This window comes from Bombina bombina, chromosome 1 (assembly GCF_027579735.1).
Source record: "Bombina bombina isolate aBomBom1 chromosome 1, aBomBom1.pri, whole genome shotgun sequence".
Classification (NCBI taxonomy): Eukaryota; Metazoa; Chordata; class Amphibia; order Anura; family Bombinatoridae; genus Bombina; species Bombina bombina.
Window position 1 is genome coordinate 1002040109 of NC_069499.1, and position 14701 is coordinate 1002054809.

The 14701-nt window shown below is 39.8% G+C and overlaps 1 protein-coding gene across 1 annotated transcript in view; it reads left to right on the top strand.

Moving 5' to 3' along the window:
• The window catches only part of ZNF341 (zinc finger protein 341), a 186818-nt gene that overhangs the window by 52535 nt on the left and 119582 nt on the right, over positions 1–14701 (top strand). The window contains exons 6-7 of the mRNA XM_053716200.1: positions 4–94; positions 11959–12043. Coding sequence (XP_053572175.1) covers positions 4–94; positions 11959–12043 — 176 coding nt within the window. The remainder of the gene's footprint in view (positions 1–3; positions 95–11958; positions 12044–14701) is intronic.

A 14701-nucleotide genomic window follows, 5' to 3' on the forward strand; every position in this document is an offset into this window, starting at 1 on the left:
TGCGCTGATCTAAACGAGAGTGGCACAGGAAGTGAGGAAACCTCGGTATCCAACAAGGCCCGTCGGTCGAAATCTGACAGCAGTGTTCAGAACGGTATGTAGTACAGGTCCCCACTCTGGTTTGTAACGTTTGTTAGGTGAAATGTCTACATGTAGCCAATGCAGCTAGAACAGGAATCGGACACCTGGTGTTAGCTAAGACTGGAGGAACAGGAAGTGCAACACTATGGGCAAGATTAAAAGTTGTGCGGTAAATCAGTTGCGAAAACCCCACACGCATTATGGCTTTTTCGCATTTGGGGTTGCGCAGCTATTACAAGTTGAAAAATAACTTATTTGGCACACGCGTTAAGCCGCGTAATGCAAAATGCCAAATCGCGTGCGTATTCGCGTATTCCCCATAGAAGTCAATAGAGAAGACAAATAGAAAAAAAAACTCACACAAAAACCCTAATATGTTGCGCAAAGCCCATGACGTATTCTCCTTGAAAAGTGTAAATTAAAAATGCGAATATTTCATATTGCGAAAATGTTTTCTATTTATTTCTATATATATGTGATGATTTTTGGACTGATATGTCTATTTATAGCGAGATATGTATATGAATATGTATATGTCTAAATATCTTGAGATCTATATGCGAGTGTCGCTTTGAAAATCCCTCTGAGATATTGTTTAATGTGCATAAGATTGTAATGTAAAATATTTTCATTATCTCCATTGTTAAACATATGTCTATACATATAAATCCATGTTTCTCTATGTATGTGTATGTATGTCAATGTAAAATCCCTGCGTCGGCTTAGCTTCAGCTCTTCCAGTGCGGAAAGGATTGTTGCGTAAAAGGCGAATGCGCGCACGCAATCGCAATTTTTCAAGACTTATAATACCTGCGCAATGGAAATTGATTTTGAAAAGACCACATTCAGTGCGAAAAACTCATAAAGCTCTACTTGTAATCTTGCTCTAAGTCTCAGAAAGTACATTATTTATTACATGTAAAATGTATAGCTGCCTTTAAAATCCATCTCATCATTAGTTTTAATATCAATGCATGATATTTTGTATCTTTAATTGCAGGGCAGGAAAAATGCCTAATATGTAAATGAACATGCAGACAGAAACGTCAGTTTTGTAGGATTAAAACACTATGGGCCAGATTACGAGTGGAGCGCTAAAAAAGATATGTGTGAGCGACGGGGTTTATCGTCGGGTTTACCACTTGTATTACAAGTTGAAAGTAAATGGGATCACTTGAGCGCAATCGGGATTTATGCTAGAATGACTGTTGCATCCTCAGAGCTCTTGTTAACTGTTGCACAAAAATACATTACAGTTACAATCTAATAAAAATTATTACAAAAAATATTGCACACAAAAGTTATTATATATTTTTGTTAAAGTCATACATTACATAAAAACAGAGATGCATCATTGAACTATACATCATGTAATAACCATCTGTTCAAAAAGCACAATTAACTGTCCACTCTTACATGATCACTCACTTTTAACCAAGGTAAAAAGACATCCAGGGTAGTCATTGCCTACAGCTTAGGATACCAAGTAGAATTAGGGCAGTGAACATATTTTTTATTTTACTATAAACTTTGTTAACTTTGAAAATATTTATAGTCACACACCTTGTATATTATTGCCGGCATGTACTTAAAACGTAATTGTTCCCACTGTAGTCATTTTTATATCACCGTTTTACATTAATGTCATCCTTGCTGTGATATAGAAAAATAATTGGAGTGGAGTCATCTGTATTTCAAACTATAGCAAGGTGAAAAGGGTGAAAGATGCTGAGCTAGACTATATAAATTATTGTACATCAATTGAACCTCTGAGAAGTTTCCTGTGGCCCCTCCTGTACTTTGGAGTAGATGACCCGTTTGCTGTCAGCATAAGAATATGCATAGAATAAGGTACTGCATACATGGCCTTTTGAGTAATACTGATCACCCATCACTGCTGCAAACTCATTTAAAGGGACACTAAAGTAAAAATAAACTTTTATGATTCAGAAAGAGAATGCAGTTTTAAGGCACTTTCTAATTTACTTCTATTATCAAATATTGCACAGTCTTTTTTTTTTTTTTTTTAGATTTAATATTTTTATTGAGGTTTTTGGAAGCATTTACAAAAACAAGTAAAATGACCTTGTCATAGGAAATACAGATGTTGTAACAAACTGTACATTAGTAAAATGGCCTGCATTCTCAAATACATACAGATTCAAAATTAAACAAACAACTATAACTGAAAACTCTTTTTTTTTTGTATGAATATAGAAACCTCCTCAGGTACCAATAGGTCACTCTTGGGCCCTTGTAAAACAACAATGATCAATGGAGGTTAGTTAGTTAAACCTATTGCCACTCTTGGGCTTGGTAGGGCAATAAACACTATGTCTATGCATATACATATATATATATATATATAGTAGATAACAGCTGTAACATCAAAAACACAGTATATTGCTGGGTTAATAGGAATATATCAACAACACAGCATGCAACCTGCAACAACAATGACATTTTGACAAAGTTCTGGTTTATTATTAATCCTCTTGAGAAGTGATGAACTCCAGCTAGCTAAGTTTATGAGTTGTGATACTTGCTAAAAATATATGTAAGGAATTGAAAATTAATATACAGACCGGAACAACAGGGTACTAATACATTTTCACAGAACTGAGGTTGTGCAACGGAAACTAAAAAGGGAAAAATTATATATGTCTGCACCTTACTACTTGATAAGAAGCGGCCGCAGACGGGGCTAATACCCTATATGGAGGTGCCTGGGCGATGACCCCTAGGGAAGTGCATAATACTTTTATAAGGGGATATGATAGCTGTGGCTGCTGGGCTAAATGGATGTGCAAGCAAGGCGACCTAAGAAAAGGTAGTGATGTAGTTTAGCCTCTAGGACAGCACTCTCCTGGGATGATGAACACTGTGCATACAACTGAGTATAGAAAGTAAAAGTATATTGCAGCGTGAGGGACCACAAGCCAGACTAAGACATAGGGCGGATTAAAGTTAGGCTTAATGTCTCAACTGGCATAAGGTGCTATATCGGCAGTATAATGGTATAAATAAACCTACTATTCTACTCCTGTTCAGAGTAGCACCAACAACCTCTCAGCTCATAAAAGGAATTGGAGCTGGTCCCCAATGATAACCACACAAGATAAAAGACACTCAAATGTAACTTGGTATTGAGAGCATTTTAACCAAACATCTTGTCTGTGCATAGCAAATACAATACCAACAAAATGATCTGTGTAGTTCTTAGAGACTCATGCAATTTCCAGTAATAGGTAGCATGTAATTAAGCCAACTTCTTTTCTGTATGCCTGGGAGCCGTTCGTGGCATGTCTCCAGGAGTCGACTTTGCTGCATAGTCAGGGCTGAGAAGTGGGGCCGCAATCTCTAGGGATTTCTGGAAGCACAAGTCCGGTAGCAGAGCCCATCATGAAGCCGGTTATTGCCCTCATATAGTCAGTGATGTTGTGACTGGCGCCTCTCTCCTTACTTTGAGGGTAAGGATCAGCAGGGTTAGTGAAACTCGTCGGCACTGGTTGAGAACTTGTATATTTCCTCCAGGGTCTTACCGGAATCCAGATCTTTTCTACAGCTGGGAGGTACATGGAGTCCTGCGGGGTGTAAGTGCCTATGATTAGTTCCCCTTTGGTTGCTGATATGCCAGTGGGTAGACCTATGCTGATACAGCCTTCTATGGTTGCTTTGGTAGTGAGTGCAGCTTGGTTAGGGATCGCCTCTGTCGCACTTTCAGTATTTCGTGCAGCATGGTAGAGGATTGCCTCCGCAACACTTATACTAGTCGGGTCTGGGGCTGGATAGTCCGCTTTCGATGGAGACCTCTGCAGTAGGCGGTTTGGAGGTAAGCTAGCTGTTTTCACCTCGGTAGCATTTGCTTGCGTCTCTGGAACAAATCTGGCGCGTGAGGTTTCGTGGGTGACCGTTCTCTTCAACTTGGGTAAGATGGTATAGCAATAGATTCTCCAGCTCTCAAAGGATCTGCACATCCATGTTTGCTGTGTCTAGTAATTAGTGGTTAGCAGTGTCAAAGCACTGTATACCCGGCATCAAGATACCGGGGGGGAGTTGAGTGCCTCTCAGTGATGAGTCTGCCTTAGGCCCCAACGCTCTGGATCGGTGGACAAAGGTAAAATTCCTTAGTGTAGCATATCAAAAGAATCAGCTTAAAGTACTAACTCAGAATATCTACAGGAGAGTATTAGATGAGCAACTATGTCACTGATAATCGGCAGATTATCTGTGATTTACTCAGAGCCACCAATATTGCGACCATTGAAGGTGCTGCCCAGAGACACGCCCCTGCACAGTCTTTTTATATAAATACTTTCTGAGGCACCAACTCACAGGGTATACATATACTAGTCTGTGATTGGTTAATGTCTGTCACATGGGAGAAAAAAATTAATTTGCCAGGAAAAAAATCATTTGCTTATTTGAATTTGCATTGTCCTTTTATTACGTATTTGGTAAGTATGCAAGTCTACTGTATTTAGTGGTCCTTTAAACAATGAATATACCTCTCTAACTTAGCTCTAGCCAGTCAAAGTATTAACTTACCCTTAAAGATACAGTCATTTCAAACCTTTCATGATTCAGCTAGAGCATGCTATTTTAAACAACTTTCCAATTTACTTCTATTAACTAATTTGCTTTGTTCGTTTGGATCCCTTTGTTGAAAAGCATACCTAGGTAGGCTCAGCAGCAGCAATGCACTATTTGGAGTTATTTGCTGATCCTAGGTGACATGTCTTTAGCCATCTGGCAGTAGTGTTTAAAACAATGTTTATAGCATTGTTATAAATAATTGCAAACACTGCTGCGATAGGTTGCTAAAGGCACATGGACACTCCCAAACTCATATAAGCCTACCTAGCTTTACTCTTCAACAATGGATTCCTAGGGAACAAAGTAAATTTAATAACAAAAGTAAATTGGAAATTTGTTTAAAATCACATGCTTTATCTGAATTATTAAAGTTTCATTTTGACTTTATGGTCCCTTTAACATAAAATCTCTTATACTATATACTTTATAAATCTTTATTGCACAAACAATCAATGTCTATATTTTGCACATATGTTATTGCTGCAATAGATTTTAAATTAATCAAAACTAATCAATTAAAAAATCATTGCCGGAATATTTGTTTTTATAATTATTGGCCGTCTTATATATTCTTCAGATACAATAAATCTCACATGCATGTTAATCCCATCCATTTTGAGCCATGCTGAGACTTTTGGGTCACTGTGTATTTTATAAAAGTACACTGTTTCTCTTGTTAAGTGTAGTCAGTCCACGGGTCATCCATTACTTATGAAATATATCTCTTCCTAACAGGAAGCTGCAAGAGGATCACCCAAGCAGAGCTGCTATATAGCTCCTCCCCTCACATGTCATATTCAGTCATTCTCTTGCAGCCTAACTAAAGATAGGTCGCTGTGAGAGGTCTGTGGTGTTTTTTAACTTAGTTTATTTCTACAATCAAAAGTTTGTTATTTTAAATGGCACCGGAGTGTGCTGTTTGTTCTCAGGCAGTATTAGAAGAAGAATCTGCCTGCGTTTTCTATGATCTTAGCAGACGTAACTAAGATCCACTGGCTGTTCTCATCTGAGGAGTGAGGTAACTTCAGAAAAGGGGAATAGCATGCAGGGCCCCCCTGCAAATGAGTTATGTGCAGTAAATTATTTTTCTGAGGAATGGAATTGACTGAGAAAATACTGCTGATACCAATGTAACGTAAGTTGAGCCTTAAATGCAGTGATAGCGACTGGTATTAGGCTGATGAGTGTGTGTACACTGAATGCATTTTTCTAAGGAATGGAATTGACTCTGAAAATACTGTTAATACTGAAATAATGTATGAGCCTTAAAGGGACATAATACTCATATGCTAAATCACTTGAAACTGATGCAGTATAACTGTAAAAAGCTGACAGGAAAATATCACCTGAGCATCTCTATGTAAAAAAGGAAGATATTTTACCTCACAATTTCCTCAGCTCAGCAGAGTAAGTTCTGTGTAAAAAGTTATACTCAGCTGCTCCCAGCTGCAGGTAAAAAAATAAAAAAAAAATGAAGAAATGAACAGCAGCCAATCAGCATCAGCAGTGCTGAGGTCATGAACTCTTACTGTGATCTCATGAGATTTCACTTAACTCTCATGAGATTTCATAGTAAGCTTCCTTTACCTGATTGGTGAAATAATATGAGAGTGCACGATGCTAGTCCCTTCAGATGTCCCAGGACAAACACACTAAAATGCTGCTTAGAAATCCTTTACAATGGGAGGTGGCTACTGAGGAACTTTTGAGGTAAAATATCTTTCTTTTTTACATAGATATGTTCAGGTGATATTTTCTAATCAGCTTTTTACAGCTATGCTGCATCACTTTCAAGTGTTTAAACATTTGGGTATTATGGCCCTTTAACTGCAGTAAAAGCGACTGGTAGCAGGCTTATTAATAACAATTCATAACTTTTCAAATGTATGTTTAAAACGTTTACTGGCATGTTAATCGTTTTTTGTGAGGTACTTGGTGATAAAACTTATTGGGGCATGATTTTTACCACATGGCCATCTTGTTATCTGAGCTTCCCCACTGTTGTAATATGAGTGGGAGGGGCCTATTTTAGCGCTTTTTTGCGCAGTAAAAATTCAGTCACAATCTGTCTACTTCATCCTCCATGATCCAGATCGTCTCTAGAGAGCTCAGGGGTCTTCAAAATTCATTTTGAGGGAGGTAATCAGTCACAGCAGACCTGTGACAGTGTGTTTTGACTGTGATAAAAACGTTAATTATTAAATTGTTATCCGTTTTTGGGTATTAAGGGGTTAATCATCCATTTGCTGGTGGGTGCAATCCTTTGCTAACTTAATACATTTACTGTGAAAAATTGGTTGCTATAACTATTTTGGTTCATTGTTATTTCAACTGTGACAGCTTTTTGTGCTTCTTAAAGGCACAGTAGCGTTTTTTATATTGCTTGTAAATTTATTTAGCAAAGTATTTCCAAGCTTGCTAGTCTCATTGCTAGTCTGTTTAAACATGTCTGACACAGATGAATCTCTTTGTTCACTATGTTTAAAGGCCAATGTGGAGCCCAATAGAAATTTGTGTACTAATTGCATTGATGTTACTTTAAATAAAAGTCAATCTTTACATGTAAAGAAATTATCACCAGACAACGAGGGGGAAGTTATGCCGACTAACTCTCCTCACGTGTCAGTACCTTCGCCTCCCGTTCAGGAGGTGCGTGATTTTGTGGCGCCAAGTACATCAGGGAGGCCCTTACAAATCACTTTGCAAGACATGGCTACTGTTATGACAGAAGTATTATCTAAATTGCCAGAATTAAGAGGCAAGCGCGATAGCTCTGGGTTAAGGACAGAGCGCGCGGATGAGGTGAGATACTGCGTCACAGTTTGCAGAACATGAGGACGGAGAGCTTCATTCTGTGGGTGACGGATCTGATCCAGGGAGACTGGATTCAGAGATTTCTAATTTTAAATTTAAGCTTGAGAACCTCCGCATATTGCTAGGGGAGGTATTAGCGGCTCTGAATGATTGTAACACGGTTGCAATTCCAGAAAAATTATGTAGGTTGGATAGATACTATGCGGTACCGGTGTGTACTGACGTGTTTCCTATACCTAAAAGGCTTACAGAGATTATTAGCAAGGAGTGGGATAGACCTGGTGTGCCTTTTTCCCCTCCTCCCATATTTAGGAAAATGTTTCCTATAGACGCCACCACACAAGACTTATGGCAGACGGTCCCTAAGGTGGAGGGAGCAGTTTCTACTTTAGCTAAGCGTACCACTATCCCGGTGGAGGATAGTTGTGCCTTTTCAGGTCCAATGGATAAGAAATTAGAGGGTTACCTTAAGAAAATGTTTGTTCAACAAGGTTTTATCTTACAGCCCCTTGCATGCATTGCGCCTGTCACTGCTGCGGCGGCATTCTGGTTTGAGTCTCTGGAAGAGGCTATTCGCACAGCTCCATTGGATGAAATTATGAACAAGCTTAAAGCACTTAAGCTAGCTAACGCATTTGTTTCTGATGCCGTCGTACATTTAACCAAACTTACGGCTAAGAACTCCGGATTTGCCATCCAAGCGCGCAGAGCGCTATGGCTTAAATCCTGGTCAGCTGACGTGACTTCTAAATCTAAATTGCTTAATATTGCTTTCAAAGGGCAGACCTTATTCGGGCCCGGCTTGAAAGAAATTATAGCTGACATTACGGGAGGTAAGGGCCATGCTCTACTTCAGGACAGGGCCAAATCAAAGGCCAAACAGTCTAATTTTCGTGCCTTTCGTAACTTCAAGGCAGGAGCAGCATCAACTTCCTCCGCTCCAAAACAGGAAGGAGCTGTTGCTCGTTACAGGCAGGGCTGGAAGGTTAACTAGTCCTGGAACAAGGGCAAGCAGGCCAAGAAACCTGCTGCTGCCCCTAAGACAGCATGAAGAGAGGGCCCCCTATCCGGAAACGGATCTAGTGGGGGGCAGACTTTCTCTCTTCGCCCAGGCTTGGGCAAGAGATGTCCAGGATCCCTGGGCGTTGGAGATCATATCTCAGGGATATCTCCTGGACTTCAAAACTTCTCCTCCACGAGGGAGATTTCATCTTTCAAGGTTATCAGCAAACCAAATAAAGAAAGAGGCGTTTCTACGCTGTGTACAAGACCTCTTACTGATGGGGGTGATCCACCCAGTTCCGCGGACGGAACACGGGCAAGGATTCTATTCAAATCTATTTGTGGTTCCCAAGAAAGAGGGAACCTTCAGACCAATCTTGGACTTAAAAATCCTAAACAAATTCCTAAGAGTTCCATCATTCAAAATGGAAACTATTCGAACCATCCTTCCCATGATCCAAGAGGGTCAGTACATGACCACAGTGGACTTAAAGGATGCCTACCTTCACATACCGATTCACAAGGATCATTATCGGTACCTATGATTTGCTTTCCTAGACAGGCATTACCAGTTTGTAGCTCTTCCCTTCGGATTAGCTACGGCTCCAAGAATCTTTACAAAAGTTCTGGGCTCACTTCTGGCGGTACTAAGACCGCGAGGCATAGCGGTGACTCCGTACCTAGACGACATTCTGATACAAGCGTCAAGTTTTCAAACTGCCAAGTCTCATACAGAGATAGTTCTGGCATTTCTAAGGTCGCATGGGTGGAAGGTGAACGTGGAAAAGAGTTCTCTATTACCACTTACAAGGGTTCCCTTTCTAGGGACTCTTATAGATTCTGTAGAGATGAAAATTTACCTTGATTCCATTCCACACCCGTCAGTAGCTCAGTGCATGGAAGTAATCGGCTTAATGGTAGCGGCAATGGACATAGTACCATTTGCGCGCCTGCATCTCAGACCGCTGCAATTGTGCATGCTAAGTCAGTGGAATGGGGATTACTCAGATTTGTCCCCCCTACTAAATCTGGATCAAGAGACCAGAGATTCTCTTCTATGGTGGCTTTCTCGGCCACATCTGTCCAAGGGGATGACCTTTCGCAGGCCAGATTGGACGATTGTAACAACAGATGCCAGCCTTCTAGGTAGGGGCGCAGTCTGGAATTCCCTGAAGGCTCAGGGATTATGGACTCAGGAGGAGAAACTCCTCCCAATAAATATTCTGGAATTAAGAGCAATATTCAATGCTCTCCTAGCTTGGCCTCAGTTAGCAACTCTGAGGTTCATCAGATTTCAGTCGGACAACATCACGACTGTGGCTTACATCAACCATCAAGGGGGAACCAGGAGTTCCCTAGCGATGTTGGAAGTGTCAAAGATAATTCGCTGGGCAGAGTCTCACTCTTGCCACCTGTCAGCGATTTACATCCCAGGCGTGGAGAACTGGGAGGCGGATTTTCTAAGTCGCCAGACTTTTCATCCGGGGGAGTGGGAACTTCATCCGGAGGTCTTTGCTCAACTGATTCATCGTTGGGGCAAACCAGATCTGGATCTCATGGCGTCTCGCCAGAACGCCAAGCTTCCTTGTTACGGATCCAGGTCCGGGGACCCGGGAGTGGTGCTGATAGATGCTCTGACAGCCCCTTGGGTCTTCAACATGGCTTATGTGTTTCCACCATTCCTGATGCTTCCTCGTTTGATTGCCAAGATCAAACAGGAGAGAGCTTCGGTGATTCTGATAGCGCCTGCGTGGCCACGCAGGACCTGGTATGCAGACCTAGTTGACATGTCGTCCTGTCCACCGTGGTCTCTGCCTCTGAGACAGGACCTTCTAATTCAGGGTCCTTTCAACCATCCAAATCTAATTTCTCTGAGGCTGACTGCATGGAGATTGAACGCTTGATTCTATCAAAGCGTGGCTTCTCGGAGTCGGTTATTGATACCTTAATACAGGCTAGGAAGCCTGTTACCAGAAAAATTTACCATAAGATAGGGCGTAAATATTTATATTGGTGCAAATCCAAGAGTTACTCATGGAGTAAGGTTAGGATTCCTAGGATATTGTCCTTTCTACAAGAGGGTTTAGAAAAGGGCTTATCTGCTAGTTCGTTAAAGGGACAGATTTCTGCTCTGTCTATTCTTCTACACAAACGTCTGGCTGAAGTTCCAGACGTTCAGGCTTTTTGTCAGGCTTTAGCTAGGATTAAACCTGTGTTTAAGACTGTTGCTCCGCCGTGGAGCTTAAACTTAGTTCTTAACGTTCTTCAAGGCGTTCCATTTGAACCCCTTCATTCCATTGATATCAAGCTGTTATCCTGGAAGGTTCTGTTTTTGATGGCTATTTCCTCGGCTCGAAGAGTCTCTGAGTTATCTGCTTTACATTGTGATTCTCCTTTTCTGATTTTTCATTCAGACAAGGTAGTTCTGCGTACTAAACCTGGGTTCTTACCTAAGGTAGTTACTAACAGGAATATCAATCAAGAGATTGTTGTTCCATCACTGTGTCCTAACCCTTCTTCAAAGAAGGAACGACTTTTGCATAATCTGGACGTAGTCCGTGCCCTGAAATTCTATTTGCAGGCAACTAAAGATTTTCGTCAAACTTCTTCCCTGTTTGTCGTTTACTTTGGACAGAGAAGAGGTCAAAAGGCTTCGGCTACCTCTCTCTCTTTTTGGCTTCGTAGCATAATACGTTTAGCCTATGAGACTGCTGGACAGCAGCCTCCTGAAAGGATTACAGCTCATTCTACTAGAGCTGTGGCTTCCACCTGGGCCTTTAAAAATGAGGCCTCTGTTGAACAGATTTGCAAGGCTGCAACTTGGTCTTCACTTCACACTTTTTCAAAATTTTACAAATTTGACACTTTTGCTTCTTCGGAGGCTATTTTTGGGAGAAAGGTTCTACAGGCAGTGGTTCCTTCTGTTTAATGTTCCTGCCTTGTCCCTCCCATCATCCGTGTACTTTAGCTTTGGTATTGGTATCCCATAAGTAATGGATGACCCGTGGACTGACTACACTTAACAAGAGAAAACATAATTTATGCTTACCTGATAAATTTATTTCTCTTGTAGTGTAGTCAGTCCACGGCCCGCCCTGTCTTTAAGGCAGATCTAAATTTTTAATTAAACTCCAGTCACCACTGCACCCTATGGTTTCTCCTTTCTCGTCTGCTTTGGTCGAATGACTGAATATGACATGTGAGGGGAGGAGCTATATAGCAGCTCTGCTTGGGTGATCCTCTTGCAGCTTCCTGTTAGGAAGAGATATATTTCATAAGTAATGGATGACCCGTGGACTGACTACACTACAAGAGAAATAAATTTATCAGGTAAGCATAAATTATGTTTTTATAAAAGTACACATTATTTTATAAAAAATACACTGTTTTTAGATTCTTAGATTGTTTGCTTTGAATTGTATATGGATTCTGTCCACAAATGCTTCTTCTTTTTTGTTTTTAAAGAAAAATTAAAGTCTACCAAACTGAAGTGCACTTACTGTGGAAAGGCATTTGGAAAAAACTTTGATCTTCAGCAGCACATTAGAAGGTGAGATATCTGAGTATCAGGAAAGTACCAGTGACCTAGAGGTGCAAGCTGTAATGCTGAATGGAAGTATTGATGAGACACCCAACCTGTGAGGAATTTCAAATTCTGTGACTTAAATAGACATAAAAGCCAATTTTTTTGTGATTCAGATAGAAAATCAAATTTGAAAAAGTTTCCAATTTACTCCTATTATCAAATATGCTAATGTATAACATTGTTGCAAAAGTGCTGCCATATAGCGCTGCAGACATGTGCACACTCCTGGATTTACTTTCCTGATTTTTAACAAAGGATAACAAGAAAATGAAGAACATTTGATAAACAGATCTAAATTTGAAAGTTGTTTAAAAATGTTCTATCTGAATCATGAATTAAAAAATGTAGGTTTTAATGACCCTTTAAAAAGCAGCAGTATGATTACATATGATTGCATAACCAACACAGTTATATTAATATTCTTTTTACCTCTGTGATTACCTTGTATCTAAGCCTCTGTAGGCTGCCCCTTATCTCAGTTCTTTTGACATACTTGCATTTTAGCCAATCATTGCGGACTCATAAATAACTCCACAGGAGTGAGCACAATGTTATCTATATGACACACATGAACTAGTTCTGTCTAGCTGTGAAAAACTGTCAAAATGCACTGACATAAGAGGCGGCCTTCAAGGGCTTAGCAATTAGCATATGAGCCTACCTAGATTTAGCTTCCCACAAAGAATGCCAAGAGAACAAAGCAAATTTGATAATAAAAGTAAATTGGAAAGTTGTTTAAAATTGCATGCCCTATCTAAATCGTGAAACTTTCATTTTGACTAGACTGTCCCTTTAAATTGTTTACAGATAGCTCCTTTACCTTGGTTTTCTCATTTGAAATAGCCACTTTTGCCTGTTGTAGCCCCACCTATACTTAGAATTTAAATGCTTAAAGTAATTGTAAAGTTTAATTAAAGGGACAGTCAACACCAGAATTTTTGTTGTTTAAAAAGAAAGATAATCCCTTTATTACCCGTTCCCCAGTTTTGCACAACCAACACAGTTATATTAATATACTTTTTACCTCTGTAATTATCATGTATCTAAGCTTCTGCTGACTGCTCCCTTATTTCAGTTCTTTTGACAGACATGCAGTTTAGCCAATCAGTGCTCAGTCCTAGGTCACTTTACGTGCATGAGCTCAATGTTATCTATATGAAACATGTGAACTAATGCCCTCTAGTGGTCAAAATGAATTCAGATTAGAGGCAGTCTTCAAGGTCTACGAAATTAGCATATGAACCTCCTAGTTTTAGCTTTCAACTAAGAATACCAAGAGAACAAAGCAAAATTGGTGATAAAAGTAAATTGGGAAGTTGTTTAAAATTGCATGCCCTATTTAAATCATGAAAGTTTTTTTTGGACTTGACTGTCCCTTTAATTAAAGCCCAGTATCTAAAAATAATATTAAAAACATGGGCACTTTAATTCATTAAAATTTACAAAGCCACTTTTTAAAAAAAAATATTTACCATTTAGTTATGATAAACATACCACCGACCCTCCGCCCGCATCTCCTTCTGTATTGAGCAGATCAATGACGAATCCGACTTCCTCCAATTGTAGCGGGCCTCCTTTGGCGTTCATCTTGTATGGCACGCAATGATTGGAGGAAGCCAGATTTGTCATCGATCTTCTCAATATAGAAGGAAATATGGGCAGAGGAACGGAGGTATGTTTACCATAACAAAATGGTAAATATTTAACAAAAAAGAAGAAGAAGCATATTTGTTAAATTTAATGAATTAAAGTGCCCATAGTTTTTAAGATTATTTTTAGATACCGGGCTTTAATTCATTAAACTTTACAATCACTTTAAGTACTTGCTAATAGATAAGAAATGTTTAAAAAGAAACTATGCTTCCCATGGGGGTTGGATAGAGAGGTACTAAAATGTTAAATTTTCCTTTGTTCTCTCAATGGGCCTATTAATATAAACCTCTTTGCTCAGATGAGATGATATAAAACAATCTTCCAGCACTGTAATATCACTCCAGGTTCAAGAGGGATTCCAGGGTTGGCCTTCCCAGACCCATCGTCCCACACGGAGGAACTCCAGGGCCAAGCTCCTGCTGATGCTAAAGGGGCCATGTTCTAATTACCAGAACTCCCACCTGTAGACCTCAGGTGTGAGAGTTCCTTTAAAAACTCACTCAGCCCATCTTTCTGGGCTGAGTTATTGTAAACCTAAACCAAAAACTGTTGAAACAGTGTATAAGGGGTGTTGGATATACAAACAAATACAAATAGTAGGTACTGTTGATAACACTGATAAGATATAATCCAATTAGTAAATTACAAATGGGAATAAAAATGGTAACATTAATATAAATAAAATCCACCATTCACCATTAGAAAAGGCACAGTTCCAATTGGAAGCATTTGGTGCAAATAATTGCTAAAAGTTTGTCAGAAGGAAAAATCAGGTGTATCAGCTCACCTACTTCCAGTTACCGGAACTGCCCAAGGATTCCTCCAAAGCATCCAGAGATGGTATGCTGTATTTAGTAGAGAGATGAGAGATGCCTTCCATATAAAGTAATAAGGCTCTCTGGGATATAGAATTTCACAGTGGAGAGAGTAGTTAACTGGAGAACCTCTGGGGCTGATATAAAGGCTCAG